The sequence below is a fragment of the Rousettus aegyptiacus genome, unplaced genomic scaffold (genome assembly GCF_014176215.1).
Source record: "Rousettus aegyptiacus isolate mRouAeg1 unplaced genomic scaffold, mRouAeg1.p scaffold_m13_p_3, whole genome shotgun sequence".
NCBI classification, from domain to species: Eukaryota; Metazoa; Chordata; class Mammalia; order Chiroptera; family Pteropodidae; genus Rousettus; species Rousettus aegyptiacus.
In genome coordinates, this window is record NW_023416306.1 from 78,489,649 (window position 1) to 78,506,202 (window position 16,554).

At 33.1% G+C, this 16,554-nt stretch overlaps 1 protein-coding gene across 1 annotated transcript in view; it reads left to right on the forward strand.

Annotated features, from left to right (window-relative positions):
- Nucleotides 1-586: 586 nt before the first annotated feature.
- Nucleotides 587-16,554, forward strand: part of LOC107505291 (serine/threonine-protein kinase MRCK alpha-like) — a 44,182-nt gene continuing 28,214 nt past the window's right edge. The window contains exons 1-5 of the mRNA XM_036218261.1: nt 587-941; nt 3,162-3,255; nt 3,619-3,749; nt 4,488-4,552; nt 6,671-6,747. Coding sequence (XP_036074154.1) covers nt 871-941; nt 3,162-3,255; nt 3,619-3,749; nt 4,488-4,552; nt 6,671-6,747 — 438 coding nt within the window. The 5' untranslated portion in view covers nt 587-870. The remainder of the gene's footprint in view (nt 942-3,161; nt 3,256-3,618; nt 3,750-4,487; nt 4,553-6,670; nt 6,748-16,554) is intronic.

Consider the following 16,554-nt stretch of genomic DNA (forward strand, 5'->3'; position numbering starts at 1 on the left):
ATGCACCAAATGATCCTGGATTAGATCTTGAATCTAGGAAAAAAATCTCAGAAGGACATTTTTGGTACAATTAGAAAAATTAGAATATGGGCTGTGTTTTAGTTAATAGTGTTGTGTCAATATTGAATTTCTAGTTTTTTATTCTGTACTGTGGTTATGTAAGAGATATTTTTATTTTAAGTATTTAAGGGGTAATAAGGCCTAAGGTCTGCAACTTATTTTCAAATGATTCAGAAAACAAACAAACAAATAAAACACCATGCACATGTTATGTATCTGAAGAGCCACAATGAGAGAGAGCATGCGAAAGAGAGAGAAATGGGACAAAATGGTACATTTGATAAAGAATTTATAGCTTTGTCTATTATACTTTTCCACAAGTTTGAAACTACATCAAAATTAAAGGCTATAGAAAGGATATGTGTCAACGAAGCAGAAGAAAACTATAAAAATCATAATTCCTGCTTGCTTCGCCCCCCCCCCCATTATATAAAAGTTCATAAATAAAAGGCTGTATTGAATGATCCAGTGTTACAGGGTCATTATCGGAATGATCTCTTAGATTTTTCCCACCCTATTGTCCTTGGAGGGATTTCCTTCCTCCTCAGAGGTTAGGCCATTAAACATGGGTTCCCATGAAGCATCTACAGTTGAGTCTTTATGTTTAACTGCCACTTGGGCTGGAGCCATCCTTGGAATCCTGGAGCAGGACTCTTCCAGCCACAGAGAGCAGCAGTTGGGCTAATACCAGCAGTTGGGCTAATACCAGCAGCTCCTCTGGACTGTTGGAGGACTGGGAACTTGACTTTCAGGCCTCTCTGACCCACCAAGAACACCAGGAGGGGAACCCCTGGGAGTGTCCCTGTTACTATGAGCAAAGAGAAAACTCCCTTATTCTGTAGGATGAACGATTATAAGCCCCTGCAGAATGTCTCAGGCAGGTATGTAAGGCCCATATTATCAGTTCTTTTCCTATTAATTTATGAGTAATAACCCTAGTATCCTTTTTAATATAATAAATAGTGGCTGCACTCATAGTTGGGTTTCAGGGCTTTTGCTTTTTTTAAAAGGAAAATTTCTATTTTACAAATTGTAACAGGAAATGCTACTTTAAAATACTGGAAGCACTGTGTTTAAAATGCATCATAAAATTTTTGACTTAAAAATTAACTCTGTTTATTATTCCTAAATATTCTTCAATTCAGTTTTCTGATTTATCCAATCTAAGTTTCTGATTGAGACTTAAAATTATGGCAATTTCTGTAAGGTAACTCTTTGGATATATATTTAATAATATATAACAAAAAGTCATATGCCCAGCAAAGTACAGACATCAGAAGATAGAAGATATATATATATAGATAGATAGATAAATAGATATAGATAGATATAGATATATAGATATATAGATATATAGATATATAGATATAGATATCAGATTCAAAGAAATATATTTTCAGATATGTATACATATGTCCTGATACAATCATATATACACATAATATAAGTATAAACACATTTTTTGGATATTTCTAACTACTCTGCCAGTTAAGTTTGTATTAATACCTTATTTTGTGCCTTCAGTTCAGAGATGTTTTGTAACAGGTCTGGGCTACATAACTTTTAGGTACTTGAATCAAAATGGTTCCCAGGACTATGTGACTCAATGCGTGTACTACTTTCACTGTTATGTTTCTTCTCTGAACACATCGTGGTTTGAGTTTGTCTTGTCTAACCTATTTTAATTTTCATTTGTTCATGGGTAGTTATTTCCATTTTATTCCCATAAAACATTGTGCAAATGTTGTGCCAATTTTACGTCTTTGATTATTAATATACAGGAAAGCCCGTGCCTGAAAATACTTTTTTCTCCTAAAAGTCTTTTGTATCATGTATCATGTGTAAGTATATTTGAGATGGAGGCTTATTTCAACAAGTTCTACTATAATTACATTATATAGTATAAAAGCATCATAATTGAGCCCAACAATATCTCTGTTGATCAGATTCAAAGAAATAGGTTTTCCAAGTATATCGAGTTCAGTTATATGAGATTCAGTGATACTGTCTCTTATGGTAAGGATACTAGATGCTCTAATTTTTCATTAGCAATAAAAATATTCAAAATTATGTGATTAGTTGCTGTAGGGAATATACTTTCTAAGGTGCTCAGGAAATGTGATTATTTCCTGGTTGGTGTTGATTTTAATACAGAAGAGTTATTATTCTACAAGGGATGCTACCTTCACATAGATCACATGGCTGGTGGAGACATTGAGAGTAGGATTCTTATTTCATTCTCCTTGTGTTTGGTCAAGAACTCTGATAGTTCCATTTCAATCCTAATGCCAGTATCATCTAGGATTTTAAATCCAGATTATGATTTATTCACAGTAGCTTAGACTTAATCAGGAGTTACTAATATGTTGCCACTATTCTTTTGTCCTTTGTTTCCCTCTTTCTTAAATTCAGTTTTTGCTTTGCACTAGAGAACATCTCGGAGGAATTCTTTCAGAAAAGGCTGTGTGCAATAAACTTTCTATCTCTTTGTGTGCACAAAAATATCTTTAGTTTGCTTGTACACTGAATTCTTATTTGCTAGCCTCAGAACTTTCTAGGGAGTGATAAGACTAACCATCCCAGTAACTGGGCCATCCTTCTCGGAGTGGAGGTTAATGCTGGTACATTAATAAGTGGTGAATATTATACATATTGCTTACCAGTAAGCTATTTCACAGATGGGCATAGTGTAGAATTTCAATGCCCACATTAAAACTTAAATTAATTCCTAATTAAGAATGAAAAGTTTGGGGAAAAAAAGTGACCTTTCTTAATCAAGTCAATAAATCTGTTATTGCCTTGAGAGAATTAATGATTTTTCCAACTGCATAATTTGAACTAGGACACAGTCTACTCCCACACATTCAATGTGTCTTAAATTTAGCCAGACACTTCACATTGTCTAAGAACTTTGTGAAAATTTTGGTAGCATCTCTAGGTTTTTACTCCTTTATTTCTTTGGTAGTAAATTATTTTTTGTGACTCCTTAAATAGTCTTATGTTAAGATTTACTATAATGTATATATATCTTGTATCTCTAGGTTGATTAAGTTTTTTACACATTTGCATTTGATATCTCCCTTTTACTTTCTATATTCTAGCATCAGGGCTGAAAAGGATTCCCAAAGCTTTACCTTAGAAAGAATCAAAGAAGTGGAGTCTTTAAGAAATTCCAGCTTGGTTACAGGAGCAAGAGTGAGTGTCAGTTATAGCCCTGGAAGGCTCATAGAATGGAAAAAAAGTAAAGCTAAAAACAATGATGAAGTTGCCAAATGATGTCAGTTTATCTAGGTTTCTACCTACAAAATACCTTTTCATAAAAAATTAGCCTTTAGTTTGGGGGGCAATTATCATTATAATAAGCATAAAAATAAGACTGTTTATATGAGTCTTTAATATTGTCTCCAAATTTAATGAAAATAATATATTTTAATGAGCAATTTTTCTATTTACTATTCAGGAACAGTAATAGTCCCAAGCACCTCCTAAGTTTTTCTGGATTTGTTTTAAAATGTAAATATAAAATGGAAATGAAAACCTACTTACCTGATTTTGTAGAAAACGCTGGGGATGATGGAGCAATTTGATAAACGGGACATGTCAGCTATGCTTAAGTTGGAGTCGGCTCTGGACAGAGAGCGAATTTTCAGACAAGTCCTCCCAGAGGCTGCTCCAGTCACTCTAGACTGGTAAGCCCAGATGTCAAAGTAGTTACAGTGACTTTACATGTTCAGTCTCTTTCTATAACATAAAGTTTAATTCTATGCTCTCAAAAGAAAAGAATTCTTCTATGAAATGAAAAGTTATGAAAATCAGAGAGTGATTATTACTTTTAACATACGTATTTCCCACAGGCTTTAATTGGTTCCAGTATCTTCACAAAATGGTATCAATAATACTGAATAATACTGAAAATTGACACATTTGTGAATGAAGTTTTTGTTTTCTTCTTATTTGCAAAATTTCAATTCGCTAGCACTCCAAATCCTCATGTAAGGAATACCTTGTATATGTAGAAAACATTTTAAAATGAAAACAGAATGAGGTAAATTAAAAATTGTGGTCTATTTTCCATAGATCCTTAACTTCTGAAAGATCTATTGATGTTGGTTTCCACATATTTTTAATTACAGCTAATCACTTACATTGTATATTGCCATATGTATATTTTTTTAAAAGTGCCTCTCCTCATTTTGTTTGCTGGTTTGTGAAGCATTTTATTCCATTCTTTCCACACAAATACAGCAAATTAAACTCCAGTAATGTGAATGACATTATGATATAATATTTTAAGTATAGATTTCGGCTGGACTAAAAATTCTAACCACATTAGCCCCACATTTCAGTTATGTGGGATCCAATTATAGGTCAATTGTCTTCATCACTTAATGCTTAATGACGTTTTCCTTCCTTTCTGCTTCTTTTAGTAAAATGAAAGCCAGAGAGAAGTACCAATCCGACCTGTGGTTAGAAATTGAACACCTGAATAAGGGTGAGGAACTAACATCTAAAAGGGTATGGGGCTAATTGCTGTCTAAATCAGGACCTATTGCTCTCCACTTCCAGGGGTCCATGTACAATTTAGAGATTTTTGTATCATAGTAAAAGCAAGATATTTTGCTTTAAGTGGAACTGCTATTGTTCAGTACCATAAAATATTTCATAAACCATTTTTATAATTGATAAAAAAGTTTTTTCTCATAGCAGTGACTTCTCAGTTTGGAATTCTGCAATGTGTTGCAGCATGAGGCCAAACCACTTTGGCGGTGTGAAAGGCTGCTGCTGTTCAAGCTAGACAGGATGGAGGGGATGCATGCCTTTGTCCATAGCTATTTGGGGAGACTGTAATTTGCAGCCAGGATACATCATGAGAGACTCACTTGACGGACAGTGGGATGTTCATGATCATCCTCCACATTTGATTTGTGAAGTGCCTTCCACTTTTGATTATTTATTAGCCTTTTTTTTTCTTTATTAAGATTTCCTGGACATTTTCCCAAGAATTTGGAAGCTAGTCATATGTTGCACTTTTAAATACATGAATTTCTTAATTTTCTTTCATTTTGAGGATATTAATGATATGAAAACTAAGAAAAAAATAAACTGTTAATGTAACCCTTTAAACGAAGGGATATTTTATTTTCTTAATAGAGACCCTTTTTGTTAATGACAAATTAGTATACCTTCTTGCACATATATGAGTTCCCTTTGCCTTCAATCCACAGTTCTTCAGGTCACATTGGACTGAATCTGTGTGCAGTGGGCCTGTACCAGCTAATGAATATTTGGGAGGATAGAGGGTAGGGTAATAAGGAGCTCAGGATAGGTCAACTCCGGAAAGCAGTGATCCTCCAATAGATATTTGAGGATCGACTTTTCATGGACAATAGTTAAAGAGAATTTGAGTACCCTTACAAAAATGAAAATTAAGGTAGATTCTAATTCAAGAGAGGTGTAAGGAGGCATAAGGAGGTGCTGAATGTAAGATAAGTGATTGTAGAGCATTCAGGTGGTAGTGGCCTGGGGTGGCTGCTCCAGCACAGAAGTCAAGGCCAGAGTATTGCTCACTATAGAATACCAGTAGATGTGGTACTTTGGATCCCAAAACAATGATTGATGGGAGTACTGGCAGGCTGGACAGTTTTTAGAAGCAACTTAAAAGAGAAAGACCATATATTATCTTGGTTTATGAAATTAACATTTTAACCTAGAGTTTTATTTTTACCATTATTTTCTCTCTAAATGCTGCAGAGTAATAAAATCTTTCAGCAGTGTTATGTGACATTTCTGAGTACACTTTCTTATTTGACTATTTAGCAATTATGTTTGCAGTTTAAGCTGAAAAACTCTCACTCTTGACAATGTCAGTTGCTTAAGTTTTGCTTGTTAGAGAAAATCTAAATTTGTGCTTTTTCTTCTCTGATATTTCAATAGAATTATAATAATTCATTATTACAGGAATTATTTTGAATATTTAAAATTAGTACAATTGCTAGGTTTCTTTAAAATTCCTTTGAGGAGAAAACCTTGTAGTTGGATACTTTATTTTACCTAAATAAGTAACACCTTGATACTATGATAAAAGTACCAAACTATGTTCTTATTATAGATAACTGAGGTTAGAAGTGCATACTAGATTCCTGGAAGAAGTAACTAGAAATTAAGTCCTTGAATGAGGAGAAACTAGCATTAACAAAGTAGTCATTGTTGGCATGACCATACTGAAATCCCCGTGGGTCTTCTGAAAATGTTTAAAGTTTTATTTAAATGCAATAATATTGGGGAAACAGGAGCAATGATTTGATAGACAGGAGTTAAATAATTTATAAAGCATGTAATATATTTATGTACTTTCATGATTAGTTTTCCATGAACTTGAAAATTATTTCATTTGACATGCAGAATGTTGAAATATATAAATGTATTTAATAGAAAAAATATATAAATAAATATATAAATATAAACATTTTATTTTAAATATTTATATATGATAAATAAGATTCTTTCTGAAAAATATTGTTTGAGAACAATTTTAAATAGATTAAAACTGAAAAAAAGGCATGGACATTAATTTCAAATTTCTAGCTTTAAAACTGCCATTGTCTCCCAGGTTTAGTGCGACAAGACCAAAGTTCATCTTCCTTGGCACTTTTTAATGCAACTGCCAATGTTGTGGCTCAGTGTGAAGTAAGTACTAAGCTTAAGTATGTTCTACATCTACTTCAGAAGTCACTGGTGTTCTCAGAATGACACTTTTCTCTTGTCCTACAACTGTTTTATTATCATTTCATGTTAGAAGACTGAGGATTTGACATAAGCACATAAGGAATAAACAGGTGTTGGTGGGAAGTAAGGCTGCACATTTTCATAAATTGTAGTCACCTGTATCAGAATTAACATAACAAATAAAAGATGTTACATTGTGTACTATGACATATATAGAAGTGCATCAAACACCTGAGTGACCCCCATTCAGGTGGGAAGCATGGCTGCCACCTCAGAGCATGTTTTGCTTAGTCCCAAATCCTCCCTCTCTGTTGGGGGCTACTCTGCTGCTCATAGTACCAACTTCCTCATTTTTATGATGTTTTGACACTTGATATGTGCATCCCTAAACAACAGAATTAATTTTGGAATGCAGGTACATAAGTTGTTATGTGCAGCAATAATGTGATCAGCTGTATTTCTGCCTAATGCCCCATTCTGTTGTTGATAGAGCTTTGGATATGTGTATGGCTCCAGTCCTACAAATAGGAACTATATCAGTTATTTTAATAGAGATATTTAACTTAATTTTTTTAAAAAAGCTTTATTGGGGTCCCATTGATTTGTAAAAATCTATACATATTTAGCATATACAATTTGATGCTTTTGAACATATGCATACACCTGTGAAAACATGATTACAATTAAGGTAATGTATGCATCTATTACCTCCAAAAGCTTTCTTGTGTGTCTTCATTATTTTGGTTGTAAGAACACTTAACATGAAATAAACTCCCTTAATTTTTTAGTGCACAATACAATAGGCAAATGTTGTACAGCAGAGCTCTACGACTTATTTATCTTGTATAACTGAACTTTTATACCTATTGACTGACATCTCTTCACTTCTCCCAACCCCTGGCAACAATCATTCTATCCTCTACTTCTATTAGTTAAACACTTTTAGATTTCTTACGTAAGTGGAGTCATACAGTATTTGTCCTTCTATGTATGACTGGCTTACTTCACTTAGCAAAATATCTTCTGGGTTCATCAATGTAGTAGAGACATTTTAAAATGGGAGAATTGTTTAGATAGACATTGGAGGATTAAAAGGCAAAGGGCAGAAAGTGAGGTACACAGAGATGGCAATTATAAGGAGCAGCTACCACTTCTGGGGCTTGATAGATAAAATTAAAGGGTTGGGTTTTCAGAACTTGGAAGAGGGACAACCCAGACCTCTGAGGTGGTACTGAAGATGGCTCACAGAGTGCAGAATATAACCGCAGACTGGGACCAACTGCTACTTGAATGGAGAACTCTGCAGGTGATTATAGAGTCATTGTGCATTAGGCAAGAGGAAACACCCAGATTTTTTAGAGATTATAAATACTGACTCTATGTTGATGCTAATTCCTGAGACCCAAGACACCAGTATTGTCCAGTCGGCATAGAGCTATATCACACTGGGTGGTAAGTGATATTTTGGCTTGAGACTGTCTCTCAGTGGACCAAGTGTATCCATGGATCTAACCTGTGGTTGGTGCCATGGTTGCTTAATACACAATAGGAATAAACATACTCCAAAGCTAGTATGACTCATGCATCACCTCCATGGCCCAGGTTGTGGCGGAGGCCTATTATGGTAAGAGGAACCGAATGGAAGCCCTGAGACCCCTCTAGGATATCCCATTAGGCAGAATCCTAATTGACCTTTAAGATTTCTGCCTCTTGGTGTACACACCCTGTACAATGCCTTCCCCTTGAATGTGGGTGGGACCAGTGAAAATGATAGAATATCACTCTTATTACTAGGTTACTAATCAGCTAATTTTGAGTTAATATAAAGAGAGATTATACTAGGTGGACCTGATCTCAACAAGTACACTCTTTACAAGAAGGCGGAGTGTGAGAGAGATGCCTTCCTGTCGTCCTTGAAGATGGAGCACTCAGGAGTTCAATTCTGGAGCTGCAAGGAAATGAATTCTGTTAACAACCATGGGAGTTGGAAAGAAGACCTAGGGCTTAACATTAGAAACTAATGCTTTTTAACACCTTGATTTCAGCCTTATGAGACCCTGAGCCAAGAACCCAGCCTAGTTTCCTGATGTGCTTAACTGGGAGATAATAAATATGTATTGTTTTGGGGTGCCAGGTTTGTTGTAATTTTTTACTCAGCAATAGAAAACTCAAACAAATAGTAAAGCAAAAGCAATGCCATGTCCTGGGAACAGTTGCAGAGGGTAGTGCAAAAAATTTTAAATGCAGGACTTGTTGTCTTCATCAATTCTCCTTTCAGCCTAGAAATGTACACGCAGCAAAAATACCTTTCAGGGATGAGGGTAAAATATATTTTTCATTTATAGACAAATGAAAACTAAGAGAAGAACATTTGTCATCAATGGAAGTAATGCCTCTAAAGAATGTGAATTAGGCAGAAATAAACTGATCTCAAATGATAAGTGTAAGATAAGAGATGAAAAAGAACAAAGAATGTGGTAAATATGTAATTAAATATAAATTAATGTTGACTGAATAAAATAGTGATAATAATGTCTAGAGAATTAAAGAATGAGACACAATAAGATGGCTTTAAGAATGGAGACATTAATATTTAATTCAGAAGAGGGGCAAATGAATTTAAATATTTAAGATCCATGTATTGTCTAGGAGGGTAAATTTTGATCAAATTCAGATTTATGGACTTAATTGTGCATAATTTAATTTCTAAGAAAACTACAAGTGGAACAGACACTATGAATGAGTGGAAAGGTAAAAAAGTAAGGATAAACCTGTACAACTAATCTAACAAGTCAAGAAAGAAGAGGAAACAAAATAATGAATAAATATCACAAATGGTAAACACAAACACAAACTAAAATAGTAGGGATAAATCTCAATAAACTATTAATGAAATTGATTGCAAGTTAAGAAAACACTACGGTAAGAAAATAAGAATTATCAGAGTAGATAAAAATAAAATCTAATATGTTCATAAGGGAAACTTACAGACAGCTTTAATATCCATTAAACATTAGCTAAAAAAAAAAGGCTAAGATGTTGTATAAATGCTAGATAAAATGAAATCTAAAGCAAAACATTATTATTGGAAGGTAAAAAGGTCAATTATGTGATAAAAAGTTACTTTAATCTAAATAGTCATACCAGTTTTAAATATATGTGGACCAAGTAATGTGGCCTAAAATATATAAAATATGAAAATTAATAGAAATAGGAAAAGAAATAGTCAAATCCATAGTAGAGGAAGGTCTAAACACATATTTCTCAGTAGTTATAGAAAATATTTGAACAAAATAACCTACTGTGCAAATGTAGAACAGTACACATAACAAATGCTGAACGTATTCTCTTTTTAAAATCACAAAAACTTCCGTTTTCAAAAAGCAAGCATATGATGGACTGCAAACTAAGTCTCAACAAATGCCAGTGCGTTGAAATAATAAAAAGTATGTTCTCTGACTATGAGAGAGCTAAGTTAGAATTAAATATTTAAAAAAATATACTAAATTCTTGCACATGAATTAATAAATACATTTTAAAGTAAATCATGAGTCAAAGGAGAAATTATAATGAAAATTAGAAAATAGTTTAATCTGAATAATAACAAAAATATTATACATCAAAACTATGGAATGTAGCTAAAGCAATATTTAGAAAAAATTTATAGACTTATGTACACAAAATTGAAAAGAAGAAAGCCTTAAAATTTAATGAAATAAACATTCATTTTAAGAAGTTACAGAAAGAACAGTGATTTAAACCAAAAAGGTAGAAGGCAAAGAATAATAAGCAGAAAAGCAAAAATTAATTATATAAAAAAAGTAAAAAAGAGTGAATGAAATGGTAAAGCCAATATTTTCAACTTGATAAACTAATAAAAGCAATAAAAGTATATGGCATGGTTCATTAAGAAACAAACAAACCAAAAAAAAAAAAAAAAAGAAAGAAAGAAAAAAAAAATAGTAAAATGAGCATCATATCTGGGACAGATAGTTAAGGATAATAAAGTACATAATGACTTTTAGACCATTTTAAAGTATTAAAGTTTTCATGTCAATGTCTAAAAAAGGGACAAATTATTATAAAATATCACTATTAAAATCAGCTCAAGAAAAAAATGTAAAAAATCTGAGTATTCTTATAATCATTAAAGAAATTGAGTCTGGTTTTAATTATCATCCCACAAATAAGCACCAAGCTCAGATAACTTTTATGAAACATTCAAGAAGAGGTAATTCCAATTTTATACAAAATCTTTCTGGAAAAAGAAAAGATGGTACACTCCCTGAGATGGTTAATTTTATGTTTCAAGTTAACTAGGCCACAGATGCCCAGACATTTATTCAAGCATTGTTCTGAGTGTGTCTGTGAAAGCTTTTTTTTTTTTTGTGGGGTGGGGGGATAAAATTAACATTTGAATCAATACACTTCGTAAAGCATATTGCCCTCCCTAATGTTGAAGGCCTCCATAGACACAAAGGCTGACCTGGAGAATAAGAGAAAACTCTTCCTGATTGACTATTGAACTTGGACATCAATCTTTTTATGCCTCTGGATTCGTACTGAAACATTGGCTCTTCTTCGGTCTAAGTGCCAGCTTTTGGACTGAAATTGATATCAACAGCTCTTCTGAGTCTCAGGCCTTCAGTTTTGACTGAAACTACACAATTGGCTCTCACAAGGCTCCACTTTGCCAACTGCAGTACTTGAGATTTCCAACGTCTATAATCATGTGAACTAATTACTTACAATATCTATCATCTCTCTTTCTATCTATCATCTATCTATCTATCTATCTATCTATCTATCTATCTATCTATCTATTAATCTATCATCTATCTATAGATCATCTATCATCATTCTCTATCTATCTATCTATTTATCTAATCTATCATCTATCTATAGATATAGATAAAATACATGCATGTAATGATATATAAAAGGTAAATAAATGAGGAAATATTTTGAGAAATTAGCTCATGTGTTTATGAAACAGAACCAATAGGCAATATAGATATAGATAGATAGATAGATATTGAGGTATAAACAATATAGATATTGATACAGTTAAATATAGATATATAGGTATCCTGCTGGTTCTGTTCCTCTGGAAAACCCTAACTAAGACAGTTTTGGTATCATGAAGAAGAGTGATGATATTACGAATATCTAAAATGTGGAAGTGGCTATGGAGGTCGGTAATGGGTAGGGACCAGGAAAGTTTTGTGTTTGAGAGGTATGCATGCTGAACAAAGCCCAGATTTCCATGAAGGGACCATTGGTCAAAATAAGGATGTCAAAGGTGATTCTGGTGAGAGCTCGGAAAGAAAAAGTGAGAGCTACAGAATATGTAAATAATCACATAAATAATCTTACAGAATACATAAATAATTATAAACAGAATATTAGTAAAAATATGGATGTTAAGGGCCATTCTGGTGAGGATGCAGATGGAAATGAGGAAAAGATTATTGGAAATTGGAGAAAAGGTGATCTGTTATAGAATGGCAAAGAAATTGGCTGAACCATGTTCTAGTGTTTTGTGGAAGGTAGAACTTGCAAATGATAAAATTGGATATTTAGCAGAGATTTCTAAGCAAGGTACTGAAGGTGTTGCTTAGGTCCTTCTTACTGCTTATAGTAAAATCCAATAGGAGAAATATAAATTGAAGAAATAATTGTTAAGCAAAAATAAATTATAAATTTAGAAAATTCTCAATCTATCCACAGTGCAAAAAATGAGAAACCTTGGCCTGGACAAGAACCCTTGTTAGAGGCCCCAGAGCCAGTATACCCAGTGGCCAGCTTCTGACTGATCAGGAGCACCACCCAGGTCAAATCCAAGGACAACATACCCAAAGGGCAGACTGGGCAGACACCAGAGCCCTGCTAAAGTGAATCCTGCTCTGTAGAGTCAGTCTCTGTGCAACAGCTCCTCCACTGTAGTCACTGTCCAGTCCTCACAACCAATCAGCCAGAAGGTCAATCCCTACCATTGATGTGCAAACAGCAATCAAGACTCAACTACAATAAGAAAGCACACGCAACCCACATAAAGGACATACCTAGAGCACATGGCTCAGGTGACAAGGGAGTCTGTGCCACTGGGCCCTACGAGACACCTACTACATAAGGTCACCCTATTAAGATCATGAGACATAGCAGCCCTACATAATACATAGAAACATAGAGAGGCAGCCAAAATAGGGAGGCAAAGAAACATGTCCCAAATGAAAGAAAATGACATAGCTCCAGAAAAAGAACTCAACAAAAATGGAGACAAACAATCTACCAGATTAAGAGTTTAAAACGCTGGTTATAAGGATGCTCAGTAAACTTAGGGGAAGAGTAGGTGAACTCAGTGAGAACTTTAAGAAAGGGATAGAAAACATAAAAAAGAAACAGTAAAGAAGAATACAATAATTAAAATAAAGGATATATTAGAAGGAATTAATAAAAGATTAGATGAAGCAGAGGGTCAAATCAGTGATTTAGAAGAGAAGGTAGCATAAAACACCCAATCAAAACAGCAAAAAGAAAAAAAAATTAAAAATGAGGCTAGTTTAATGGTCCTCTGGGACAATATCAAAAGTATCAACATTTACATCATAGGGATAATGGAGGGAGGAGAGAAAGGTATTGAAACCCTATTTGAAGAAATAATGACAGAAAACTTCCCTAACCTAGTGAAGGAAATAGACATATAAGCCCAGGAAGTATGGAGAATCCCAAAAGAGATGAACTCAAAGAGGCCCACACCAAGACACATCATAATTAAAATTCCCAGGTTTAAAGACAAAGAAAGATACTTCAAAGCAGCAAGAAAAAAGCAGTTAGTTACATATAAGGGAGCTACAATAAGACTGTCAGCTTATTTCTCAACAGAAATTTTGCAGGCCAGAAGGGATTGGCATGAAATATTCAAAGTAATGAAAAATAAGGACCCACAACCAAGATTACTCAGAAAAGCCATTATTTAGAATTGAAGGAGAATTAAACAGCTTCCCAGACAAGAAAAAGCTGAAGGAGTCTATCCACATCAAATGAATATTACAAGAAATCTTAGAGAGACTTCTTTAAGAAGAAGAAGAAAAGGTAAAAAATGTGAATAATAATATGACAATAGTTGTATATTTATCGAAGATTACTTTAAATGTAACTGGATTACTTGTTCCAATCAAAAGATGGAGTTGCTGAATGGATAAGAAAACAAACCTGTTACACATGCTACCTACAGGTTACTCACTTTAGATCAAAAGACACAAAGACTGAAAGTAAAGGGATGGAAAAAGATATTTCATGAGAATGAAATCAAAAAAGAAAAGCTGGGGTAGCAATACTTATATCAGACTACATAGACTTTAAAACAAAGGCTATAACAAGAGAAAAAGAGGGACCCAGAAATTCTACCCTGAGTATTCGACTGGAGAAACACTATTTTAAATGGACATGTGACTCCATATGTTCATTGAATCATTATTTACAATAGCCAAAATATGGAGGAAACCTGGGTGTCCCTCAATGGATAAATAGATAAAGAAGCAGTGGTAGATATATACATTGGAATAGTACTCAGCCATGAAAAATAATAAAATCTTGCCATTTGCAACAAGATGAATGAACCTAGAGGATATTTTGGTGAATGAAGTCAGAAAGAGAAAAATAAATGCCATATGATTTTACTTACATGGGGAACTTAAAGAACAAAATAAACAAACAAAATAAGAAAAATAAACAGAATATTTTGATATTTTGCCAGTTGCTAGATGGAGGGGGTGAAAAAAGGAAAGGGATTAAGAAGTACATATTAGTAGTTATAAAATTGTCATGGGGTTATAACATAACTTAAAAAATCTAGTCAATACTACTGTAATAACTATGTATGTGTCAGATGGGGTGATTATTGGTGTGATCACTTTATAAGTTATATAAATATATAATAACTATGTTGTACACTTGATACTAATATATTATCTGCCAACTATAATTGAAAAAATTATTATTAAAAAAGAATTTTAAAAACATTGTTAAACCAAATTTAGTTATATATGAAAATGATACAGCATGACCAATTTGCTATGATTTCAGTAATACAAAATTTGACACTAGAAAATGAATTAGCTTAACACAGTAACAGATTAAGAATAAAAAACATATAATTTTAGTCAAAACAAAAAACATCTGATAAAATACAACATTCTTTTCACAAAAACAAAAATGAAAACCCTCTTTCCAAGCTTGAAATATCTTAATATGATGAAAAGTATAAATAACAGCAACAAAATTCATAGCAAATAGCATAATAAAGGTGAAATACTGAAACGTTTTCATTTTTATGTTTAGGAACAAGAAAAGTATGCCTGCTATGACTGTTCTTATTTAATATAATATGGAGGGCCTTTTCCATAAATTATTAGAATTAATAAAAGAGTTTAGCAAGGTGTTTGACTACTATGTTTATACAGAAATCAATATACAGAATAGATTGTATATACTGAATATATTGACTACAATGTCAGTATAGAGAAATCAATATACAATTCACCATGTCAATATAAAGAAATCAAATGTATTTCTATATACCAATAAGAAATATTAAACGATTTTTATCAGGCACCATTTATAATAGCATAAAAAATCAAATATTTAGAAATAAATTTAACCGTGGCTAAAGGACCTCTAGGAATAAATATTATAAAATTTAAAGAAGTACATTTGAAAAGGCCTAAATTAAATGGAGAGTCACAATATATTCCTAGATTGAATGACTCAATATCATAAAGATGTTAAATCTCCCTTAACCGTTTATATATCAATTTAATCAAGATTTTATCAAGAGTGAAGATTCAAATATCAAGATACAATGTGATAAAAATCCTAATGCTTTTAAAGAAATGATATCTATTTATTTTTTAAAAATATGTATATGAAAATGCAAAAGGCCAAAAAAGTAAAAATGCTTTTGAAGAACAATTTGGCTGAGCTTGCTCTGTAAAATGTGAAGATTTATTACAAAGTACAATAATTAAATCAATATGCTATTGGCAAAAACATAAACACATAGACCAATGGAACACAGTATTCTCCAGAAACAATATATCTGTTGATACTTGATCGATTATAAAGCAAGAACTACAGAGAAATGGGGAAAGATCAGTACAACATAAGCCTCACAGTGGAGAAAGATATTTGCAGCACATACAACTAACAGAGGCTCATATCCAGAAACATACAAGTAACCCTATAAATCTGTAAATAAGGCAGTCAACCCAGGGGCAAGAAACTTAACAAGCAATCCATTAAAAGAGGACATCCGAATAGATAATAAGCATATTAAAAGATCTAATCCTCATGATCTGCCACTTGTTAACTGAAAAATAGTATCAAGTAGGTGTTTTTTTTCACCAAAAGTATTTATTAGGGAAAAATGAAGGGGTTGCAACTCAGAGCATGGAAACTTGGCAAGCCACATGCACACTTTAGCTTGCGTACCAAGATGGCAAGGTATTTACATAAGGGAAAAAGATGTAAAGGGAAGGGAAAGTTAGAACCATAGAGCTTTATTATAAACACAGGAGTCTTCCTGTAGGGGTCTTGCAATTAGGCAGAGCATGAGAACTTCCATAAGCCCAAGCTCTTCCCATGGGCCTTTCTGACTGATTATGTTTGTTTAAAGTTCCAGTTTATCTTTATCACATTGCACCATGAAAATAAAATGGTTAAAATAAAAAGATGGCAAATGCAAGTATGGTGAGTATTTAGAGCGAA